Here is a 21,173-nt window from a genome sequence, read left to right as displayed (position 1 = left end):
CTCTATTGGACGAAAATTGGGAATTGAGTGGGAATAAGATTGCGTCAGGCGGTAGAAGGTGGTATGGAAGGCGCGGACCAGAGCTGGAGCCACAAAGCAACGCTTGTACTTTGCTCGTCACCGCATTGACGACGCCCAACCCTTGTATGCTGTTGCAGTTACAAGTCGACCAGGCAACAGACGCCAGGGTGATACTCCAGGATTGAAGCCAGTGGCTTCTATCTACTCCCGACACGACTTGGGCGCGAGTTTAGCCTCATTACCCGGTAGATCACTTGACGCTTGAATTGAGTCGACAAGAGATGAGACACGGTTCAATCATCCCTTTCCCGTGGTAATAATGATGGACACTGACAACGATTCAAGTATCTCCTGTTGATTCCAAATATCTGGCCGGTACCTTGAATCCTGAATGGGCCAAAGCGCGAGTGTCGTCTCTAGTATGCAGTGATCGACAGCTATCTCCACCGTATGTAATCCAGTCTCGGGCTAGTCGTCGATCCGGCGCCAAATGAACGCGCACTGTGCTTGAAACCTTGAAGGATGCCACTAGTCACTACTACAATCGCAAGAGGACTGTTCATGGGACCTTAGGGTGCCAGTAGGTGACCGTCCCACTGCCGTGGACCGCCGCCTGCGATCTTCCAGGAGTCAGGGCTCTTGGGCCTCGACAAAAACCAAAGTTGGCGCCACTGGTCAAATAAGGGCAAGCCAAGGAACGATAACCGGCCATCATTGGCCACAGCTGTATGCATTGATCTCATGCAGCACCGTGACATATGGAGAACGCACCCGGAATCTCTTATGGAACTACTTTTACTCCAGGAACCCTTGCCCATTCGCGTACTTCGACGAAGCAAGTCATTAAACAACCTTGAACCGACTATGCTAGTATTGGCTCAGGGTCTAATCCTTTAGGATCCTCGCGGCAGCTGTCAATGCCAACGGTTCCTCCCGTGCAGCCCCAAGGCGATCTCACGTCCTTGGTGGGCCATCGAGGACTCGAGGTCACGGAGGACGAAAACCGACTCTCGATTACGAACACGCCTGACCGGCCTCCAAATTTGCTTTTGTCCAAATTGTCTCCAGTTGATGACCCAGTTGTTGCCCAATGTCGGCTACTTTCTCCGTCCCTCAAGGTCCCGAGAAACAGGTCAGATTCCGGCAACCTGGATCAACCACTATCGAGTAAGCCGGCTTGTTGGAGAAAAATGGGGCAGCGAAAGGAGCGCAGATTTGGAATGGCTCCAAGCCTCCAATCTCACCAAAGGTCTGCGACTGATCATAATTTAGTGATGGTTCCGGGGCACTGGTCACTGGTACCTTATCGGAGATCCTTCCTACTTAGTTGGGAGTAGTGCGTCCTTAGTCCTGCTGCCCTGCTTAAGACTGTGACGATATTGGGTGGGAATTGGATGGAATCCGATTAGTACCATTTCCAATTCCGAGGCGATGTGCATGCCGCAGGGCCAGTCGCCCCGATCTGCTCGTGCCTGTGCTCGTGCTCGTGCGGAAATGGGGACGAACAGATTCGAATAGAGTGATGGTAGTGACCGGACGGCATTGTAAGAATAGGATTATGAAGGGATAAAGAAGGGACCCATTGTTGTCTCGGTTAAGAAGATAGATAAAAGCAAAACAGATCTACCGCGTATACTTTGCATGTTCTTTTTCCACCTCCACTGCTGTCTCTCCTCTTCGTGTCCCAAGATCTCACACCTTTCTCCTGTCAACACTACTTCCTTTTTCTTTTTCCGATTAATTAATTAATATTTCTCCCCTCCCCAAAAGGCATAGACAGGAAGGCCCTAGACTAGAGCCTTGATGTTGATGAATTATGATTTGTGATGCCCGGCCATTGTTTCGTCACTTGCCAGAGCTTCGATTCGCCTCGTTCTTGAGACTCTCAATTATTGCTTGGGGATCACCCAGCCCATCGCCCTGCTCACGAAAAGTCCATATAAGTCAGGTACTACCCCCGGTGTGGAATTATCGCCTCTCGATCTCTCTTCCTGTTCGACTCTTGCGTTGCCCCTCCCCATTCACCGTTCCCCAATAATAAGCACTCTTGGGCTGCAAACCCGGAGCAGACTGACATCCTGCATTGCGTCTGCCCTTAATTGCACAGAGTCCTTGGAAGGAACTTCCAGATTGACTTTTTTCTTCTCCAGCTTTTCTCCCAGTTTCGTTCACATTGGTCCTTGAAGCTCCGCGGCTCTTACATTACCTACTGCTTGCCTGGCCTCGTCCTGCATCTCTCTTGCCCTTGGCTACTCAATTCCCGTTTGTCGAGCTTCTGAACGTGTGAATTCCCCCCAAAGTCTATTGTGTGCGCCTGCAAGTCTTTCACAAATAACAAATCCAACTGAGTTAATGATATATAGATTGTCCGGGTGGTACCGAGTCCTCGTGCAGGAAGAAGACGTGAGGCTGACGCGCGCTTAAGGGCTACTGGGTAGCACTCAAGTCGGCTCGTTCGCCGCGAAGGAGACAGACGAACCGTCGTCCGAGGAGACCATAAGGGTCAGGTCGTACTCAAAACGTTGTCTTGTTTCACGTCAAACCCGCCAAACTGGAATCCTACGCGAGCCCTCCCCTCTCCCCGTCGACGCATTGGTCCTTTGACCTCGACCCAGTGCGTAGGGGTGTGTTCGGGGGCATGGATGGTGATTTTCGACGTATGAAGCACGATGAACAACAAGCCCAATACGCGGGTCAACCGGGCATGCCCCGTCGCTCTGCTTCCAGGTCATCCGGCAGTACGGCAGACCGATTCAGACAGGCCGGATTCAATCCAACACGTGGAGACCCATCGCAGGCCGCTGGAAGACCACGAATGCCTGCATACATGGACTATGGATACACAGACAGCACCTTTCAGGGCGGTGCGTTGCAGGAGGACGAATTGCAACCGTATCCGCCGACGTTGCGCGACCAGCAGCAGCGCCAGCAGCCCTTCCCTTCATATGAGTCCGAGCTGGTATACAACCTCGGGCAGCAGGGCCCAACGCAGACTCCGTACGAGGCCGTGCCACAATATTCGTCACGGCAGTCTGCATCTCTGGATTCACTCTCCGGTCAATTTTCCGTTCCACAGTATTTCGCTCCCAATGAGCCGTCAGGCACCGGGCTTCCATCGCATTACCTGCCACCGGGGCTTTCTCTGTCCGCATATAATCAGCCGGGGCCCATTGAACGCTCGAGTGCAACGCAGCCCTTTCCCGCAACCATGGCGGACATGACCCCCGTGGGGGCGGCGGGACAACAGCAGACGCTATCACAGCCGCAGGCGCAGGCCTTGCCAGAACCTCCGCCGTCAGCCGAACCGCTTCGACAGTTCCAGCGAGCATTACGAGTGACCGTGGATCATATTCGCGCCGGCCGATTGGTAGAGGCTAGTCGATCACTGCTAGATGTCTCCGAGTGGCTGATGGCTACCGCACGGGAACTTGGTATGTTTTCCTCCTTAGCGTTCACATCCTGGCACCTTCCTCATGCAAGGATAGCTCGCCCTGGCAGGGCTGGTTGATTTTGCCCCAAATCAAAGGAAATGAAACAATGGTTAGTTAACGTTGCGTTTTCCATAACAGGTATTCTGCGCGATGACCAAATGCTTCATTCTGACCGTTTGAAATTGTGGAATGATTTCAACACCTGCTGGTTGGCATTGTGTCAGAAGCAGAAAGACATGACGCAGGAGTTGCTCCAAACAGGCCGTCAATCGTCCCGAACTAGTATGCTTAATGTCGAAGCAATGGATTCTCTGGGCAAACAATTGATACAGCTCTGCGATCAAATGGAGCAGCATGGCCTGGTAGATTACCAGATGGGTATTTGGGAGGAGGAAATTCTGTCTGGTAAGTCGGCCCACACCTAGTCACGTCTTGGGATGAAAATAACCTGGAAACCGGATTAGCCCTAGGTCAATGTTTGGACTTCATCGAAAGCCGACCAGAGCTCGGTCGGACTCGTCCTGCCGCAGCCTCGCACACGTGAGGTCTTCGGCTTCAGCTGCACGGGTCTCAATCTCGTGCAGATCAACTTTCAGTGCCCAGACGGCGCGGACTTCCCGCGTCATTTGCTCTGGGACGCCCTAAGGCAGGGGCTAAATTAGTCCTTGGGTCATTTCAGTTACCAACTTCCAAGATGCACTATCGATTTCACGATTGATAGATCGAGGAGCTCCGATGCCCGACTCTTTTTTTCCTTACTCACCACAATTAAGCGCCCCATCAACTTGAGTCCAACCGCCACTCGAAGCCTGAAGCTGACCTGCCATGGCTGCCCAAGACCTCAGCACGCGATCGCGCTCTAGGATATCCGGGCGAGCCCTAGAAATCCAACCGCAAGTCTGTCATCGTTCAGTTCATTCGCCGCCGCTACAGAAATTTTCTCAAGGCCATTGTTCAAAACGACAAATCACATTTTGACAATAGACAGTTGATACTAAATCACCTCCACGTCCTCTATTATTCGCTTCAGAGCCTGACTGTTCTGCACCCGACACACCACCACCCGTTGTTCTTTCCCTCAACCATTTTGGAATAATGATTAATTTGGAAACGAGAAATGATGGCGTCTTGCTTAATTTCAAGCGATAGATTTCTCTGACCTGTTTCATTTGTCTGATACCTTGCTCACGACTGTTTTCTTATCTTACAATCCTTGGTGGCTCAGCTAATGCAAGCCAGCCTGCAGGGGTTAAATCATTATTTTGCCTTCTCTCGCATTGTTGGGGCTGTGGCGAGGTGCTGAGATCGACCAAGTCGACTGCTTTCGACTGACATACGGAGTATTTCTCTCCCCATCACATCATGCGTATTATTCCCCTGTTTCCATTGCTTTGGTTTTAGCGAGGCGGTGCTGTTCGGCGAAGGATATCTATACCCCATGTCTCGAAGTTGAGATTTTGTACTGTATAGCAGCATATTGAGATCCGTACGGAGTACATAACCAACTATTTAAAGCTCATTAGCGGATTCGTATACCTTGGACTTATGGAGTAAAGGGTGCCATTGGTCTGTACAGAGGTCTGCTTCGGATGCACCCTCGCCCTGTCGGAATGATCCCACTACAATGACAAGAATGCAAGTGTGGATACTACGCATGTGCTGATAAAGCAGCCACATATTCAGTCATGCATAAAACTGCATATATGCCACTGATAGTCTCTACTGCCTATAATTAGCTGCTGCAAGGCAAGAAGGCAAGTAATTCTTGGACATCCCAATATCCGTCAATATTTCCGAGAAGTATAGCCTTAAATCAAATGCGCACGTATCGTTTGACGTTGAAAAGGACACGAGTCTACTAGGCTAGTAAAATCTAGCACCTAGAAAGTTTGATATAGACATATTACGACCGGACGGAACAACGCGAGGAAGCATCATAGAAATGTATTCTGGTCTGGCATGTATGTTGCATGTCACACGAACAATCCAAATGAGTAGATACTAAGAGGCATGTGGCTATGTAGAGAGAACATAGCATTTCCGGGTCTCGGCGTAAAGTAGTGTGGGAAAGCTACAAGTGTTGTCATCACGATCATGTCATTAAAGGTTGGGAATCGTATCGAGTAATCCATTCAGTTGGCTGGGCTCAGCAGGGCGGCCCAGTAGACGCAGTTGATCATCCCAGCCAGGAGCGCGCAGCGCTAGTAAAGCACAGAGATATTGGGCGTGGGAAATGTTGGCTCGGTTCGGTTCAGTCAAGGAGCGCTAGAGAATTAGATTTGATCTTGAGGCGGCATGTTAGCACCAAAAACAGAAACAAGAGTCGCGAAGGAGATCCAGGTGAAGCAAAACACAACAAAAGGGCGAAGCATGGACAAGGAGCACATACTCAACGTCATGCTCAGGTTAACATCCGTGCTCTCAACCATATTCGTAAACTCCTCGAAGCTGATCTTTCCATCGCGGTCTTTATCAGCCTCCATAATCGTCTTATCAACGATCTGCTGCAGCTGCACATCCTTCAAGTTGTTGCCGACCATCATCTTCAGCACGATGAACAGCTCGCCGTTGGAAATGAACCCGTCGCGATCGATGTCGTAGACCTTGAATGCGAAGCGCAGCTTCTCTTCCTTGTTTCCCTTTGAGCTGAAGGCGGACAGGCCCGATACGAATTCCTGAAAGTCGACGTCACCGCCGCCGTCCTCATCGAAGATGGCGATCATTCTGCTCTCATGTTCTCATTAGTATGGGCTATACTAGGTCTTGGCGGACTGGAACGGAGTTCGAGGAGGCGCACCGTGTAGCGAGCGGGTTGGATGAAACTTGTGGGAGGGATAAGAATTCATCGCGATCGATTGTGCCAGAGTTGTCCTGGGCTTTGGTTAGATAGGCCCGTCCGTTTGACGGGCGTTAGAGGCGCACCTTGTCGAGCTTCATGAATCGTTTGCGGAGTCGATCCACTTCATCCTTATCGACTGAGCAGAGTCAGTACGGAAGCCATTGAGCTAGACATAACCGACGTACAGTTAGATCCGGAGATGATATTTTCGAAGATCTGAGATGTTCCTAAAGAGCTGCGTCGCCGCCGCGAATACATGGCGGCGTTGTTGGGCTCGCTGGATTGGTCCATGGTGAAAGAAATCGATCAAATACAAGTCAAAAAGAGAGAGGCAATTCAAATTCAGAGGAATCTGATGGTATGGATTGTTGATAAAGAACGCACTTCGATCTATTGAGGCTAGTAATGTACGAGACGGAGGGTCTATCAAAAGAGATGCGGCTGGAGAAGCGTTGGCCTGGCATTCCAACTTTAGAGCCCCGCACTAAGCCAAATGCGGTTAGGGGTCAAGCGAGCCCGCCCCTGAAAACAGCACGGTCGCAACGTCAACCCAACCACCAGGCCTGAGACTACGAAATTTACCACGTCCATACCGTCCACCACCCATCTCAGATTATCACGAAAATACAACTACGCGATCTTGCATGACCAGGCCTTTCGGGTGATACTAATTTTGGGCCCCTTACCCATGGTCGCTGCGACTTTTGCGCCCCAAACGTTCGGATGACTCGATACGCGGGACTGGGGAGGACGCGCCCGAAGAAGCTCACCCCTAAGGCGCCTATACCTATCTATCATGAACACCAAATAGATGAGCTCGAAGAAGAAATCCAAAATGGCCTACAACAGGTCGAAACCGGTGTCGAGAAGGCCGAGGAGTCCGTAAGTGTTATATCCGATGCATCCCTGCCCCGGATCACGTGATATCATCCCACCTCACCCCATATGAAAATTTTTGCACGGTCACTTTGCCTTCACCAGCGCAAGCTAATGCACTGCTGTTGTATAGGAATACCATTTGCAAGTTGCGATTAATGCAGTTGCTTCAGGGAGAGTCGTAAATGAGGCCCATATCCCAACTCCAGAGACTGTCCTCAGTAACCTGCAATATGACGAGCTATATCCTCCAGTCTTTTCGCAACCGGCGACCTACATTCGCTTCTCCTCTACGGTTGAGGATTGCTGCGGGTGTCCGTATAATATGACTGAAGAGGATGATGTATTCATGAAGATCATGAACGAGAAGCGGGATCCCGCCGACCGTTGCACGGAAAACCAGTTCGAGGAGGTCATGAACTTCTTCGAGGAGACCGTGCGGTTAAAGCAGCCGTACGCAGCGGTAGGGAGCGCCCCGGTCTTGAGCTTCGCAGAGATACAAGAGTCCATGGATGCAACTGTAGAGGATTTCGTAAGACGATTTGCCAAGGACGTATACGACCATTGGAGATCGAGGAGGACAAACAGCGGCAATCAGTCCTTGCTTCCCAACCTCAAGGTAAGCAGTGTCTTTTGAAACATGACCTGCAATCAATGGCTGACCTGGACTTGCAGTTTGAAACTGGTGCAGAGACAGACGATACAGATCCATATGTCTGTTTCCGTAGGCGTGAGGTCCGTCAGGTCCGCAAGACTCGCGGCAGAGATGCCCAGAGCGCGGATAAACTGCGGAGACTCAGGAAGGAGCTGGAGGATGCTCGTCAACTGGTTGCTCTGGTCCGCCAGCGAGAACTGGCGCGCAAGGAGATGCTGGCGACGGAGCGGATTCTCTTCTTGCAACGGGCTGAAGTCAAGGACATGAAGAGGAAGCTCAATATCAAGGACGATGACGAGGACCTCATCAACCAGAAGGTAAGCGTTCTTCATCTATTGTCGATTTGTCCAGACGCTAACGAGCAACCAGCCCAAGAAGAAGCCCATGGAGGCACCACCTACACGTCCAGCGGCAGCCCAGCTTCGTATGCCGCCGAAGCCTGGCACTCAAGCTGCAGAGGACTTGCAGTTGCTGGAAGATGTACAAGCAGAGAAGGAGAACGACATCCTTCGCGATATCAAGGCGAATATCGCAAAGCACATGAAGTGGAACGAGGGCTATGTGGATTACACACGGGCCCCGCTATCACCGTCGCCTGAAAGGACGATAGACCTTTCATTCCGTCCTGCGATCACAACGCAATTGCCAACGCCCCCTTCATCAGACTCTTCCGAGAACGTGCCAGATTCAACCTTAGATATGTCAGGCGCGGTATCATTGCGTGACAAGCTCGCCGCGCACGCACTGATAACCAGTGAGGACACGGACAAAATGCCTTCGTTCAGGAGACGTATAGGGCGTGGCGGACGGCTGTTCATTGATCGCCGTAACCTTGCCTCGCGATGTAGAGTGGAATTAGATCCTTGGAAGGCAGACCGGTTCAAGTATGACCAGGAGGACTCGGACGACGATCTCGACTATGAGATGGATCAGTACGACATCTCCCTCATGCAGAACCGGGCAATTATGCTCGCCAAGGCCCGAGACCAAGCACATGCACAGGCGCAAGCAGCTCAAGCGCGCCGGTTGCAGGCCGAACAAGCCGCAATGAACAACCTTAGCACGGGGCAAACAACTGGGCAAACAATGGGATCAAACCCTGGGCCTGGTGCCATCGCTCCCACACCTGAAACTTGAGCCGGGCCTCAATTTCTCCTCTCTCTCTCTCTCTCTCTCTCTCTGAAACCTCTTGACTCCGCCTCTTTCCGCTCACACGTCTTCATCATCAACACCCTCCCACCGCCACCTCTTCGACCCCAGTGTACTTTTACTCCCTCGACTTTTGATTCATGGGGCACCCATTGTTTTGAATTCTTCATACCGCAGCAAAGCAAACCCCCTTTCTCCCTTTCGCCTGAATGCCGCGATGCATTCGAAATTCAGGATAACGTCGCTGATGATTATTTCCCCCCTTTTATGACGACCTAAGATTATTCGATGTCAGTGTACATAGCCATTTCCCCCTCTTCCTCTTTATCTCATTTTGCAGTCAAAACGGTCGATAGACTTTGTACGGATAGCGCAGCTATGCGGTCAGCAACCGGGAAGGCAAGACAAAAACCCATTAATAATATGTATCAAAAAGCGAAGAAAACTTTTCTTTGGTAAATGGTTGTTGAAACGGTAGAATCGCAAAGAAGCCGACTTAGGATCTTTGGATTTTCGTTCGTCTGGAATCATTGCTGTCACCATCAGCGGTGCGCTTTGAGGCCGAACTGTTTGCGACGTGGTCGTTGATTTTGGCCATGATAGCTTCGAAGATCTCCTTTTCACCAAGGCGAACTTGAATGGCCATTTTGCGTCGTCGATCAGACCCTTCAAGAGGAGACGAGGCTTCGAACTGATTGATCTGGGCGAGGAGCTGTCGATCTTGTTCTATCGTCGTGCTGTATCGTTTCTGGCTTGTTATGATTGCATCAAACAGGATTCGCGCTTCTTTTGCGGTCAGAGTCGGGCTTGGTAGTTTCTTCTTCTTCAGCTGATGAGCCAATTGCTCCGGTGACAGGGTCAGAGTCATGAGAAGCGCGACAAGTTCTGCTGGAATGACGTCCGCGAGCGTCTCATCAGGTAGCGGCCTGGGAATGGCGAAGCCGTCATCTAGAAGTTCCAGTTCTTCGAGTAGTTGGAGCTGTGAATGTGTCAATGCACTGCTCGGAGCGGTAGGGGATTGTGTGACTTGTGTATTACCCTTGCTTGATTCTCGGCATCGGAGCTGGTGGCACCAGCTGCAAAGCAGATGAGGTCGAGTGGAAGTTCAACAACATCGTATGGTGCGTAGTTGTCGGTAACGTAGCCGTACCGTCTCAGAAGATCAGACCGTGGAAGTTCTCCATAATCGTTGAAAATCTCCTCTCCGGCTCGGATGGGTTTGATGGCCTTCATGACCAATAATTCCTCTTCTTGGAAGAGACGAGCCTGATGTAGGATTAGTGCGATGTCAAAGTGCTAAGCCGGTCATGAAAGCTCACATTATTCCTGTCAGCATCCGCGTTAAGCATATCGGCCAGAGGCACCATGCCCTTAGAGGACTGCTCCTCCTCATCGTCGGTGAGGTATCCATCCTCACCGTCGCGCTCGTCTTCATTCTCCGGTTTCTCCACATCGAATGCGTAGGCCATGATCAGGGACCCCATCATATGAGCGAAATTCAAGAGCGCCTGGGCACCCACATCACCTTCATACGAAGCAAGCCCACCAATCGGAGGGAATAGAGCAGGGTTCGCTCGAACAACGGGAGCAATAGACTGCATAATAGACTCCTCAGCCTCCTGCCGTCCAATTTTATCCACAACAGCGCTCCCCTGGAGCTCTTCAAGCTCGGCCGGCGACCAAAACATCAGGGTGTCGAAACTCTGCGGCAAGACCCTGAAGTATGGCGCCCAAGTAGACCGATCACCCTGCAGGTATTCAAAGATCATAACCAGCATTAGAGACAGCCATGGGCCGAGCTGCTCAAGGTCCTGCGAGAGCAAATCCTTTAGCTTCGAATTGTGGGTCGAGAGGACAAGATCTCGCGGGATGGTGAAAAGTTCTTCGCCGTCATCAATATCGGCTTGAGCCACTGGAACCCGTGAAGCAAGCGTATCAGAGAAGGTTCACTTTTTGACAAAGGTATAACTTAATAAGGCCGAGGACAGACCGCTAGGACGAGGGAAAACTCGTCCAAGTGGAGATCAAACATACCGACACCTCGCCCGGCAGCATTGGCTCTTAAGTCTGCGATGCGGATCTTGGGGTTGACTTTGACGCCGGGTCGGGAGGATAGCCAGGTAGCAAACTCATCTGACTGGGTTTGAAAGTTGTTGGTGTTCGGGAAGTGGGTGAAAGAGGACATGGCTTTTGACGACCTTGGGGGATTGTGGGCAAGCACAAAGAAAGCCAAGCCAGAAGCTCGGAGGATGGATTCAGGGGAATAAGAAGTGAGTGAGTGATTGTATAACGGTATAGGAACGGGATGGGCCCGGAAGGGAAGAGATTGCCAGCGCGGGAAGAGGGCAGAGGAGAGGGGACGAGAAGAGTGGGCTGTTGAGTTGTCCTCGTAGCTTGCTTAGTCTAGTAGTAGGGTCGTCTTGTATACCGTCGGATAAACGCAGCGGCGGAACCGCTGTGGCCGGGACCCAGCACAGGCGAGCCAATCGATAACGCTGCTGATAAAAAAAACAATCTCCGACGCTGCCCCTCCATACACCACTCTATAGCTATCTCTGGACTCGTACAATAATATCCCATCCTGATAATTTTATACGAGCAATTTTACGCTGTTAACCTATCTAAAATGATCGCAATCGGCCTCGAAGGCTCCGCCAACAAACTCGGTGTGGGCATCATGTTACACCCCAAGGACGGTAGCACCCCGCAAGTCCTCGCCAACATTCGTCACACATATGTCTCCCCTCCGGGTGAGGGATTTCTCCCCAAGGACACGGCCAGACACCATAGGTCATGGGTCGTCAAGCTTGTGAAGAAGGCTCTAAAAGATGCGCGGGTCTCTGTTGAGGATGTGGACTGTATATGCTACACAAAAGGTCCCGGAATGGGAGCTCCTCTGCAGAGCGTGGCAGTGGCTGCGCGGACGCTAAGCTTATTATGGGGAAAGGAGCTGATCGGTGTTAATCACTGTGTTGGACGTAAGCTTGCCTCAAACTTTCGCGATAAGCCAGTAGATGTAGCTAATGCGGGCACATCCAGACATTGAAATGGGCCGATTAATCACCGGCGCATCGAACCCGGTCGTCTTATACGTGTCCGGTGGCAACACACAAGTAATCGCATACAGCTCGCAACGGTATCGCATTTTCGGCGAGACTCTCGATATCGCGGTGGGCAACTGTCTCGACCGTTTCGCGCGCACACTTCATATCTCCAATGACCCGGCGCCGGGGTATAACATCGAGCAACTGGCTAAGAAGGGCAAACAGCTCGTCGACCTACCGTACACGGTAAAGGGTATGGACTGCTCTATGTCAGGAATTCTCGCAGCGATTGATGGTCTTGCCGCCATATACGGACTCAGCGGGGAGCAACCGGACGAGGAACAAGACGCACTGTCAGAGGATACACCTGTAACAGACGGGATCTCAGAAACCCGGAAACCTACACGCGCAGACCTTTGCTTCTCGCTGCAGGAGACGGTATTCTCTATGCTAGTTGAGATCACTGAGCGCGCTATGGCGCATGTCGGGTCGAAGGAGGTTCTGATTGTTGGCGGAGTTGGCTGTAATGAGCGACTACAAGAGATGATGGGAATCATGGCGCGCGATCGGGGCGGGAGTGTGCATGCGACGGACGAAAGATTCTGCATTGACAACGGGATCATGATTGCGCAGGCCGGTATGCTTGCGTATAAGACAGGGTTTCGGACGCCTCTCAAGGAGTCCACCTGCACGCAGCGCTTCAGGACGGATGATGTCTTTGTGCAGTGGAGGGATTAGATACATCCGAGATTCTAGTCAATTACACTGACGATTTAGATTCAAAATTTTCGATAATACCGATACGACCACTAATGAGAGAAAATGAAAGGACAGGCTTGGTAATAGAAGTATCTATTGAATGCTTATAATAGCTCTATGGCGCATGTATGGCAATGTACTATATCCTGGATAGAGTGGAGATGTCCGAAGAGATAAAAGGGGATGGACAATAGCTAAACAACTATAGCTTCCTTTACTACGGCGCGTGCCTCTACCTTCAACAAGATACCAAGTATGAAAAGTAAGGTAGGTAGGACGGGGTTGCGCCGTACTAACCAAGTGGATATACCGCCATCAATCATCAGTTGGTCGCAGTTTGTCGTAGAAGCGCACTTCTAGTCTGACGTGCTGGCATAGGTTAGGAGGTTAATGAAGCGCCATGCAGGTGCCTTGGACAAGGCTCTAAAGGACCTGAGCAAAAGGCTCTGCTCTGAGATGGTGAGATCACCCAGAGGACACCAGTTGCCGCAACGCAGGTTGTCTATGACCGGTGAGGGAGATATGTTGCTATGTCGCGTGCCTAGCGCAGGTACAGTGATATTTCTGAGATCCGAGTCTAGCAGCCATTTTATTGACCTTGACCGATATCTCCTGTTGGTTTATACAAGATCGTCGTGACGTACTAGTGCATTTTTGTTAGTAAAGAGTGTTGGTTATGTTCGAGATTGTTACCTTTCGTTTGTATCTGGTCGTCACGCTGGTGGCTAAAACACCGTGCCTTATGCTGCTGGTAGCAAGGTGATTCAGTACAGTATGGTTAGGGTTATTCAGAAGACTGCTGTCATCCTTCACTGGCGTAGTGCCATTGAGGATAGACTTTCCAAGGAAAAGTGGGAGACTCGGTGGTGTTGGCGCATCACCAATGATATTGACAGCTTGCTGATAGCACGCGCTTTCCTCGTCCTTGTCAAGGTCGAGGAGGAATTGTGGGACGACCCCACGGAAATCCCCGATTGGAATTTCCTCCGGCGCCTCTTCTTTTCCTGACTTTCCGTGCTCAACGGCAGATTCTTCTTTTCCGTCTGCAACTTCCGTGGGAAGTACCTGCGGAGGATGAACACCGGGGGGCACGGCTTGGCCACTCTCTCTTCCCAGTTGGTTTACCTGGTCGGGACTAATCTCGACATAGTTGACCAGGTGATTCGTAAAGTCGACGGCGGTTGGGAGATTATCCGAGGCGCGCATCTCACCATCAACGATAAACTTTAGATGATGTGTTCCAGGACGGAGATTTAAGTTCGTGGAGAGAATATCGGGGTTAAATTCGCTATTCAGAATGAGTAACTCGATTAATAACCATTGAGGAAGACGTATACAGTGACCCGCCGTAGAGAACCATTGGGTATCACATACCTTCTGTGTAGCCGGAACTTTTTCTCCCAGTTGACAAAAGTACCCGTTACATAGACCTTGTTACCACCTGACGTCCATTCAATAAGTGTAGGGACAGGTATGCCCACGCCGCCAGTAGCGTGCGGTTGGCGTTCGTCCACAATAGTCTCGTCCTCGGTTGTTGCAAGGTCAGATTTGGCCACGGTCGTTTGATCGCCGGGCTTCTCTTCGATAGCGAGAGGACTCGTGTCATCAGGGCCGCTTATGGGCGATCCTGGCGTAGCTGTAGCATCTCCAATCGGCAGAGGCATCCGCGGTGGGCGCTGCAGATGATGGGCGGCAGTATAGTACATCTTGTGAGGGGGTCCCGACGGAGCGACAGGTTCGTACTGGTCACGTCGAGCAGCAGCAGCGCGGGACATCGGTACTTGGACAGGATCGGACGGGTCGGGTGCAGGAATGTCCTTCGAGCGAGGAGAACCGATGTTCTTGGGCTCCGGCCAATCTACCGTCCGTGTAGGTGACTCTGCGACATCGCGGGACTGCAACCGTTGTTGAACGGAAGCTTGATTTTGGGAGGACGATTGACCTGTGGCAGTTTCCCTGGAGGCGGAGATGTCGGCTGCAGGCGCTTTCGCGGCGTTTGGAGGGCCGTTGCCAGATGGCCCGCGAGCCGCTCTTTTATCACTCGTCGAAGCCGTCAGGCTCGTGGTGCCCGAAGGTACCGGACTCGGGCCGTCTCCGACAGGGCCCTTGGACGGATTATTGCCCATGTTGAGTCGCGTGGTGGTTGTAGAAATATGGAAAATTGCAGGATCGAGCCGCTGGAGATAAAAGAACTTGAATTGCCTAGAATCGAGTGGGGCGTTGGGAGGATTCAAATCGATCGAGGCATCCGCATCAAACCGCCAACCTCCGATGGGCAGAGAACGCCGCCAAAGGATTGAGGAACACGGACGGGATGGCTCGGTGAGTCAAGGGAGTGAGTGTGGGGAGACAAAAGAAATAACTACTCTATGGCGTATAAACAGGGTACACATATGGTAAGAAACCGAGGTACCGGGCGAAAGCACGCGCTGGAGTCGGCAGCAATAAACAGTCTGGAGATGATGTCGATAACTCTCGATACCGATAGCATCGTCGTCCCCGGAGTTTGCCCAGAAACAGTCAATTAGGGCTTAGGGCAAGCTATACTCCGCAAAAGAGTGCGGCTATCGCAATCTGGAGTAAGATCTAGTACTAGAACCTGACGGAATCACTACTCGGGACTATACGTAGGCTTCCAGATATCTTCATCGGGATACTGCCGGTATTTCCTTGCTCATGGTACACAGGCACAGATGCTACATTGCCCTCCGTTTATCACCGTTACCCAGCTAGTATATAACCCTCGCCCGATTGGGGTCTCAGCGGCATAGGATCTATGCACAGTCCCCAATGCGGCCAAGCACCACGTCAGTCATCAATATTCTCAAATCCAGGTCAGGTCCCTGGCTTATCACATTTGTCCGCGTCAATGAGCACAGGCAAGGCATCGCAATGACTCGAAGAGCATGCAGCTATTCTGCCGCAGTCTACCGCCGTGCCTCCTTCCCAAACGGGCATCCACGGGCCGACTGGCCGGCTGCATCATCGTCATCGTCATTCCAGACAAGTCAAAAATCAACCCAAGCGTCTGTTGTCTTGATTACTTGGTTGTGACACTGCATGATTGAGGCCTGCTTCGATGGGCATTTTCTCTATACTCACGGCGCCTTTCTTCTTATTCATTGTATATCCTGTTTACTATGTAGCGTTCAGCGCATACTTCATTTTGAGCCTCTTGGCCGCTCCTTTCATCTATCTAGGGCTCGCGGTCCTTTGGTTGATCTTCCTTCCAATACGGATCCTGTTAAGCCTCAAAGTACGGAAGACTCTCTATAGATGCCTCGGACACGCTTGTTTTCTAACTGCACCAGGCGCTGATAATCTACCTCGGCGTGGCTTCTCTGGCAGGAGCTGGCGCGGCGTTGCTCTTGTACTTTATCACGACCCTGGCAATTGATGTACTACTGAACTGCTTCTCAAATTTCTCGACCTCGGTTGGCCCCAAGCCTAAACAACAACGTCGAGCAATCGATGAGGGCCAGTATGCGCTCCCGGAAGACTCGAGTGACTCTGGCATAAGCAATGACTTGTGGACCGGCTGGAGCTTGGGGCTCGACTCGGGTCATATGAAGAAGCGCGGTTTGGTATCAGAAACTATTTTGGAAGAAGAAAGTCAAGATTCCGAGCTATAGGGTGATTTGGGCCATGACCGGGGCTATACAATGTCAATGACGCTTAAATCTTGGACACTATACTACCTCATATATGCTTGCTGAAACTACCAGTTTCCTGGACAAAGAACGATGCGATCTAGATGCGCTGTTCAACCACTCTACCATAGATCTAGACAGTGATGACGTAAGATCAAGAGCGACGATAAACAACAGCTTCAAACTTTTTAAATCTGTGATACCTTTCCCTGAGAATGATATTCCAACATTGATATTCTGAATCGGACGCTTTTCTATATCAATTTGCCTCGGAGTGTCGTCCTCGCTAACCGTGTGGGGTGCAGGCTTGCAACTGCTTCTTTCCAGTCGCTCGTGCAATTCATTAGCATCACTCGTGGCCTCGATGATTTTCGCATCTCTCTTCATGTCTGATTTCAAGAAGCAGAAACCGCAAAGTTCGAATGTCCATCAATGAGCAACCGTGTCACAATTGACGCCGATCAAGTGCGACCAGTTTGTCAAACCTGCTGAGAGACCACAGGTGAACTTCATTTGGACAGAAAGACTAAGCAAGAACCATGACTCTGCTGCGGCCCCTGACTCGGGTGCGCATCCTTCTGCTAGCCATTCTCCTTACCTTCTTCTCTGTCTGGTCATACTCGCGCTATCCGAGCTCCTCCTCCGGCCTGCCGAGAACCCCTTTTGCCGGCACCAATGACCTGGCCCAGAAGCAAGCATTGGCAGGCCATATCCAGGTCTGGAGCCAACTCCAACCGGTGTTGCTCACATCAATGCCGAATTGCAATCCACCCGTGAGGTTAGGAAATGCACCGTCAATTAGGGTCGAGGAAACAGACCCAGACACCCGACCGGAAATGCTGGACATGCTGCCGGAGGAAGTGGAAGAAATGAAGAATGCACATACAAAATTCCTTGATGCTGTCAGAATGAACGCGGTCCGCCTACACTATGTTCCCAATACCAGAGGAATCATCTCTACAGCTGCTGGTTCCTATCTTCCGGTACTGGCTATCTCACTACGGATGCTCAGACGTACGGGGTCAGAGCTCCCCGTCGAAGTATTTTTGGCCAACGACGAGGAATACGAATCATTCATTTGCGATATGGTGCTCCCTTCTCTGAACGCGCAATGTATGGTACTTTCCCATATATTCGATGCCGCCCCAAAGGTCATGGAGATTGAAAAGTACCAGTTCAAGCTATTCGCCATGCTCTTTTCCTCCTTCGAGGAGATCTTATTTCTAGACGCCGACGCATTCCCGCTCCTCCAGCCGGAGTCTCTATTCACGAATGAGCCGTTCAAGTCAAGGGGAATGGTGACATGGCCTGATTTCTGGGCCTCCACCGTTTCCTCGTACTACTACGAGATCGCATCACAGCCGGCCACCGAACCAGGCACCCTCCCCCGCCAGTCCACTGAGTCCGGCGAGATTCTGATATCCAAGAGTACCCATGCGAAGACCCTCCTCCTCAGTACCTACTACAATCTCTGGGGCCCCAACTACTACTATCCTCTACTCTCCCAAGGCGCAGCTGGGGAAGGCGACAAGGAAACCTTCGTCGCAGCCGCCATGGCCGTGAACGAATCATACTACCAAGTCACCAAGGGCATTGTAGCAATGGGTCACAGTACCGCAAAGGGACTCGCTGGCTCTGCAATGGTTCAATTCGACCCTGCTGAAGACTACGCGCTCCACAAGAACAGGGAGCAAAACTCATCCCCGAACCTTGCAGGTCCAAAGAGCTCGAAGAGCGAGACTCCCCGTCCGTTCTTCATCCACGCCAACTTTCCCAAATTTGACCCGGCCACTGTCTTTGAGCCGCACGAGGTCAATCCGACTTTCGCGGACGACGGAACCTACACCCGTGCCTGGACAATTCCACAAAACGTCATTGAGAACTTCGGTGCGGATGTCGAAAAGCGCTACTGGAGCGAAATCCTGTGGACCGCTTGCGAGCTGGAGGGGAAATTCCGCTCTTGGAATGGGAAGAAGGGAATCTGTAGCGGGGTTAGGAGTTACTGGAACGCGGTATTTGCGGATAAGTAATGTCTGATCGAGGCCGTAAACAAAAGAGGTGGACTGAGAGGCAAAGGGGGCTCTGCGATATCTGTTGATCATGTTGATACCCCGTCTCTATAGATACCAAAAGTTACAAGGTCAGATACATGGGGTCACGCGGGCGTGAGCCTCAGACCTGTCTGTCCTACTTGCCTTTACTGAAATATGAATTGACAAAACGAGTATCAGCTCGAGGATATACCTCAAAATGAGGAATCAGTCATATCCAACATATCATTACAGTACTAGTACATCTAATATACAAGAAGGCGGTATATTTATACACATATTCAGTCAATGCCAACAACTACCGCTGGGCATTAACCTTCTCCATCGCATCGCTAAACAACTCCTTGCAACGCACCCGACTGCCCAGCCGTGCACAGAGCAAGAATGCACCACTCAGCTTGCGATGCAGACTGTACGTCTCCTCCGGCGGCGGTGCCAGCCTCTCGCGAATCATAACGGGAATCAGATCGCGCACGCGCTCTGTGATGGTCTGGTCGCGGAAGTCATAGACGTCGGGTGAGGAGTCCATGAATGGTTCGGCGAGGGTAAGGATGGAGGAGACATGGGCGTCGATCATAGCGCGGGACTCGTGGCCTGTTAGGTAGCCTAGCTCGATGGAGAGGGCGTGGCATGTCTCCCGGTCTCCGCGGGACGCGGCGCGGAGAGTTTGGATGTATTTATCGATGAAGGAGTCCGGGTAGGCGCGTGAGGCGCCAAAGTCAAGGAGTTCAAGACGGTTGGTTGACGCGTTGTATAGGAAGTTGGTCCAGTTGGGATCTGTCTGCATGTACTTGAATTCGGTGATTTCGCGGAGGCAGAGGCGAAGAATCTGGGTTCCAATCCAGTCGCGCTGGGCCTGAGTGAAGGTTTGGATTTTAGTCACCGCGATGCCGTTGAGGCGTTCCATTGTGAGGACGTTTTTGCCGGAGGCTTCGGGGATGATTTGTGGAACATGGAAGACCGGATCGTTCTTGAGGAGCTCGCGGAAATGGTTGCCGCATTCGGCCTCGCGGGCGTAGTCGCACTCCCAGGCGAGCTCCGTACGGGCGTTGGCGATGGTTTTGTCGAGGTAGAGGCCGCGAGGGAGGATGCGCGACGCTGTGAGGAGGATGGAAAGGTTGTTGAGATCTGAGTCGATGGAGTCTGCGACGCCAGGGTATTGAATCTTCACGGCGACGGGCTGCCCTGTGCTTTTGAGGACAGCACCGTGGACTTGGCCGATAGAGGCTGCTGCCATTGGGACCTCTTCAAAGGATGAGAAGAGATCACGCCAGTTCGGCCCCAGGTTGTCTGTTAGAACCTTGTCCCGTTGGTATGCGGGCATGTAATCTGCACGATCTTGAACTCTTTGAAGAACCTGTTGAATCGAGTCTGGAAGCATCTTTGAATCTTGAAAGCTGATCATTTGACCCAGCTTCAGAGCGGCACCACGCATTTTGGAAAGCTTAGCCACAAGTCGCTCCATATTCCCAGCACTAAACATAAGTGACCCGGCAGCATCGTCGGCGCTCCCGGTAACCCTGCGAAAGCTCTCACCCACGGCACCAAACGCCATTGAAGTCGCTAGGCCTCCATACTGCCAGAGCCGCCCTAACCGAGAAGATGGTACTCGTGATTCTATCATCATATAAGTGTCTTCTTCTTTCTTGAGCTCTGCGATAACTTCCGCTTCTACCTGTGCGGAAGAGTCAACGCTTGCAGGAACTTGTTTTTCGGGTTGAGTCGCAATATCCTCCCTTGCACCACGGGAGCCAAACCTCCATTCCGCTGCGGCTTTTCGAGAAATCGACCTGGAGACTTTCGGGCTGCGGAATAGGTCCTTCATCATCTCATCCGGAAGATCCTGCTCTTGGGACTGGGTCCCGGTATCTACGGGTGACTGATAGACATCCGCATTGATATCTTGATTCAACCCGACTTGAGTCGAGCTCGTAGCTTGCGGTAACTGGACGCCGGGTGCTCTGGCACGCCCTGCAGCGGGCTCCGGTGCAGGCCGGTACGACTCCTCTTGTTGCGCACTCACATTCACTCGACTTGCGTCATCATATTTACTAGCATCTCTGCCCGTTGAATGACCCGCAGATGACTGGTAGACGTCCGCATTGATATCCTGGTCTAACCCAACCTGCGTATCACTTGTCTCTTGCGGTACCTTCACCCGAGGCGTACCCACCGGCTCCGCAGCCGGCTCCCGTGAAGGCCGATAGAATTCCTCCTGTTGCGGACTGACATCCAAGTTGTGCTTCCCGGTATCGCCACTCGCACCCGTCACTGAGGAGGGTATAATTGTTTGGGTATGGCCTTTCTGCGCTGAAGAGGCGGACTCGGAAGGAGAGGCGGAAGTTGTGGGCGATTGGGATGGGGGAGTATCGTTAAAGCGTTTAGCAAGCGCAGTTGCGGCTTTCGCTGTGAGGATCAAGCCGTCGGTTTGGCTCTTGATCCCCTTCGTAAGGGATGACGTCCTAGTAAATACATCAAGCTGCCGTTGCCGAACTGCAAGGTGCTTCGTTGCGACCGACTTGGCGACGTTTAGAAACTGAATAGCGTCAAGCAGACGCTTGCCTGACATGACGTCTCAGACCAATAATAGGAATAGAGGATTATATCCAGGTTTCGAGCAGCCCTAATCACTGCGCTTGCATTGTCAAAGTCCGCCGGAGTTGTTGCAGATTGCCTCCGTCATCTTCGGAGTTCTTTT

The 21,173-nt window shown here is 51.7% G+C and overlaps 9 protein-coding genes across 9 annotated transcripts; 5 read left to right on the top strand and 4 right to left on the bottom strand.

Moving 5' to 3' along the window:
• Positions 1-2,659: 2,659 nt before the first annotated feature.
• On the top strand, positions 2,660-4,196 carry BDW74DRAFT_188955 (uncharacterized protein; the record flags this gene model as incomplete). Its single annotated transcript, XM_073731853.1, has 3 exons — positions 2,660-3,452; positions 3,591-3,857; positions 3,917-4,196. 3 exons carry the CDS (start codon positions 2,660-2,662, stop codon positions 3,994-3,996), a joined length of 1,140 nt encoding a protein of 379 aa, XP_073578404.1. The 3' UTR covers positions 3,997-4,196.
• A 1,323-nt stretch (positions 4,197-5,519) lies between these two features.
• On the bottom strand, positions 5,520-6,703 carry cnaB (calcineurin regulatory subunit B). The gene is made up of 5 exons (XM_073721703.1): positions 6,477-6,703; positions 6,375-6,427; positions 6,250-6,323; positions 5,842-6,176; positions 5,520-5,736 (listed from the first exon to the last, which is right to left on the bottom strand). Exons 1-5 carry the CDS (start codon positions 6,580-6,582, stop codon positions 5,726-5,728), a joined length of 579 nt encoding a protein of 192 aa, XP_073578403.1. The 5' UTR covers positions 6,583-6,703; the 3' UTR covers positions 5,520-5,725.
• A 311-nt stretch (positions 6,704-7,014) lies between these two features.
• On the top strand, positions 7,015-8,959 carry BDW74DRAFT_183486 (enhancer of polycomb-like protein 1; the record flags this gene model as incomplete). The annotated part of the gene is made up of 4 exons (XM_073730528.1): positions 7,015-7,173; positions 7,301-7,786; positions 7,843-8,139; positions 8,192-8,959. 4 exons carry the CDS (start codon positions 7,015-7,017, stop codon positions 8,957-8,959), a joined length of 1,710 nt encoding a protein of 569 aa, XP_073578402.1.
• Positions 8,960-9,304: 345 nt separating this feature from the next.
• BDW74DRAFT_108199 (ribosomal lysine N-methyltransferase) lies at positions 9,305-11,333 on the bottom strand. Its single transcript, XM_073721702.1, has 4 exons — positions 11,006-11,333; positions 10,291-10,883; positions 10,010-10,237; positions 9,305-9,950 (listed from the first exon to the last, which is right to left on the bottom strand). Exons 1-4 carry the CDS (start codon positions 11,154-11,156, stop codon positions 9,468-9,470), a joined length of 1,455 nt encoding a protein of 484 aa, XP_073578401.1. The 5' UTR covers positions 11,157-11,333; the 3' UTR covers positions 9,305-9,467.
• Positions 11,334-11,500: 167 nt separating this feature from the next.
• Positions 11,501-12,959, top strand: kae1 (O-sialoglycoprotein endopeptidase). The gene is made up of 2 exons (XM_073721701.1): positions 11,501-11,949; positions 12,011-12,959. The coding sequence occupies exons 1-2, from the start codon at positions 11,598-11,600 to the stop codon at positions 12,751-12,753; spliced, it is 1,095 nt and encodes a 364-aa protein (XP_073578400.1). The 5' UTR covers positions 11,501-11,597; the 3' UTR covers positions 12,754-12,959.
• A 99-nt stretch (positions 12,960-13,058) lies between these two features.
• On the bottom strand, positions 13,059-15,018 carry BDW74DRAFT_108190 (putative Snf1 kinase complex beta-subunit Gal83). The gene is made up of 3 exons (XM_073721700.1): positions 14,149-15,018; positions 13,468-14,062; positions 13,059-13,417 (listed from the first exon to the last, which is right to left on the bottom strand). The coding sequence occupies exons 1-3, from the start codon at positions 14,898-14,900 to the stop codon at positions 13,364-13,366; spliced, it is 1,401 nt and encodes a 466-aa protein (XP_073578399.1). The 5' UTR covers positions 14,901-15,018; the 3' UTR covers positions 13,059-13,363.
• A 383-nt stretch (positions 15,019-15,401) lies between these two features.
• On the top strand, positions 15,402-16,498 carry BDW74DRAFT_163102 (uncharacterized protein). Its single transcript, XM_073726053.1, has 2 exons — positions 15,402-16,030; positions 16,086-16,498. The coding sequence occupies exons 1-2, from the start codon at positions 15,854-15,856 to the stop codon at positions 16,404-16,406; spliced, it is 498 nt and encodes a 165-aa protein (XP_073578398.1). The 5' UTR covers positions 15,402-15,853; the 3' UTR covers positions 16,407-16,498.
• A 245-nt stretch (positions 16,499-16,743) lies between these two features.
• On the top strand, positions 16,744-18,689 carry BDW74DRAFT_188953 (alpha-mannosyltransferase). The gene has a single exon (XM_073731852.1). The coding sequence runs from the start codon at positions 16,964-16,966 to the stop codon at positions 18,452-18,454; it is 1,491 nt and encodes a 496-aa protein (XP_073578397.1). The 5' UTR covers positions 16,744-16,963; the 3' UTR covers positions 18,455-18,689.
• BDW74DRAFT_163098 (protein kinase COQ8) lies at positions 18,658-21,125 on the bottom strand. The gene has a single exon (XM_073726052.1). It carries the CDS (start codon positions 21,042-21,044, stop codon positions 18,774-18,776), a length of 2,271 nt encoding a protein of 756 aa, XP_073578396.1. The 5' UTR covers positions 21,045-21,125; the 3' UTR covers positions 18,658-18,773.
• Between the last annotated feature and the right edge of the window lie 48 nt (positions 21,126-21,173).

Source organism: Aspergillus multicolor (genome assembly GCF_047715735.1).
Source record: "Aspergillus multicolor strain CBS 133.54 unplaced genomic scaffold BDW74scaffold_46, whole genome shotgun sequence".
Classification (NCBI taxonomy): Eukaryota; Fungi; Ascomycota; class Eurotiomycetes; order Eurotiales; family Aspergillaceae; genus Aspergillus; species Aspergillus multicolor.
The sequence above is the reverse complement of the archived record's forward strand: the minus strand, read 5'-3'. Positions and strand labels throughout refer to the sequence as shown.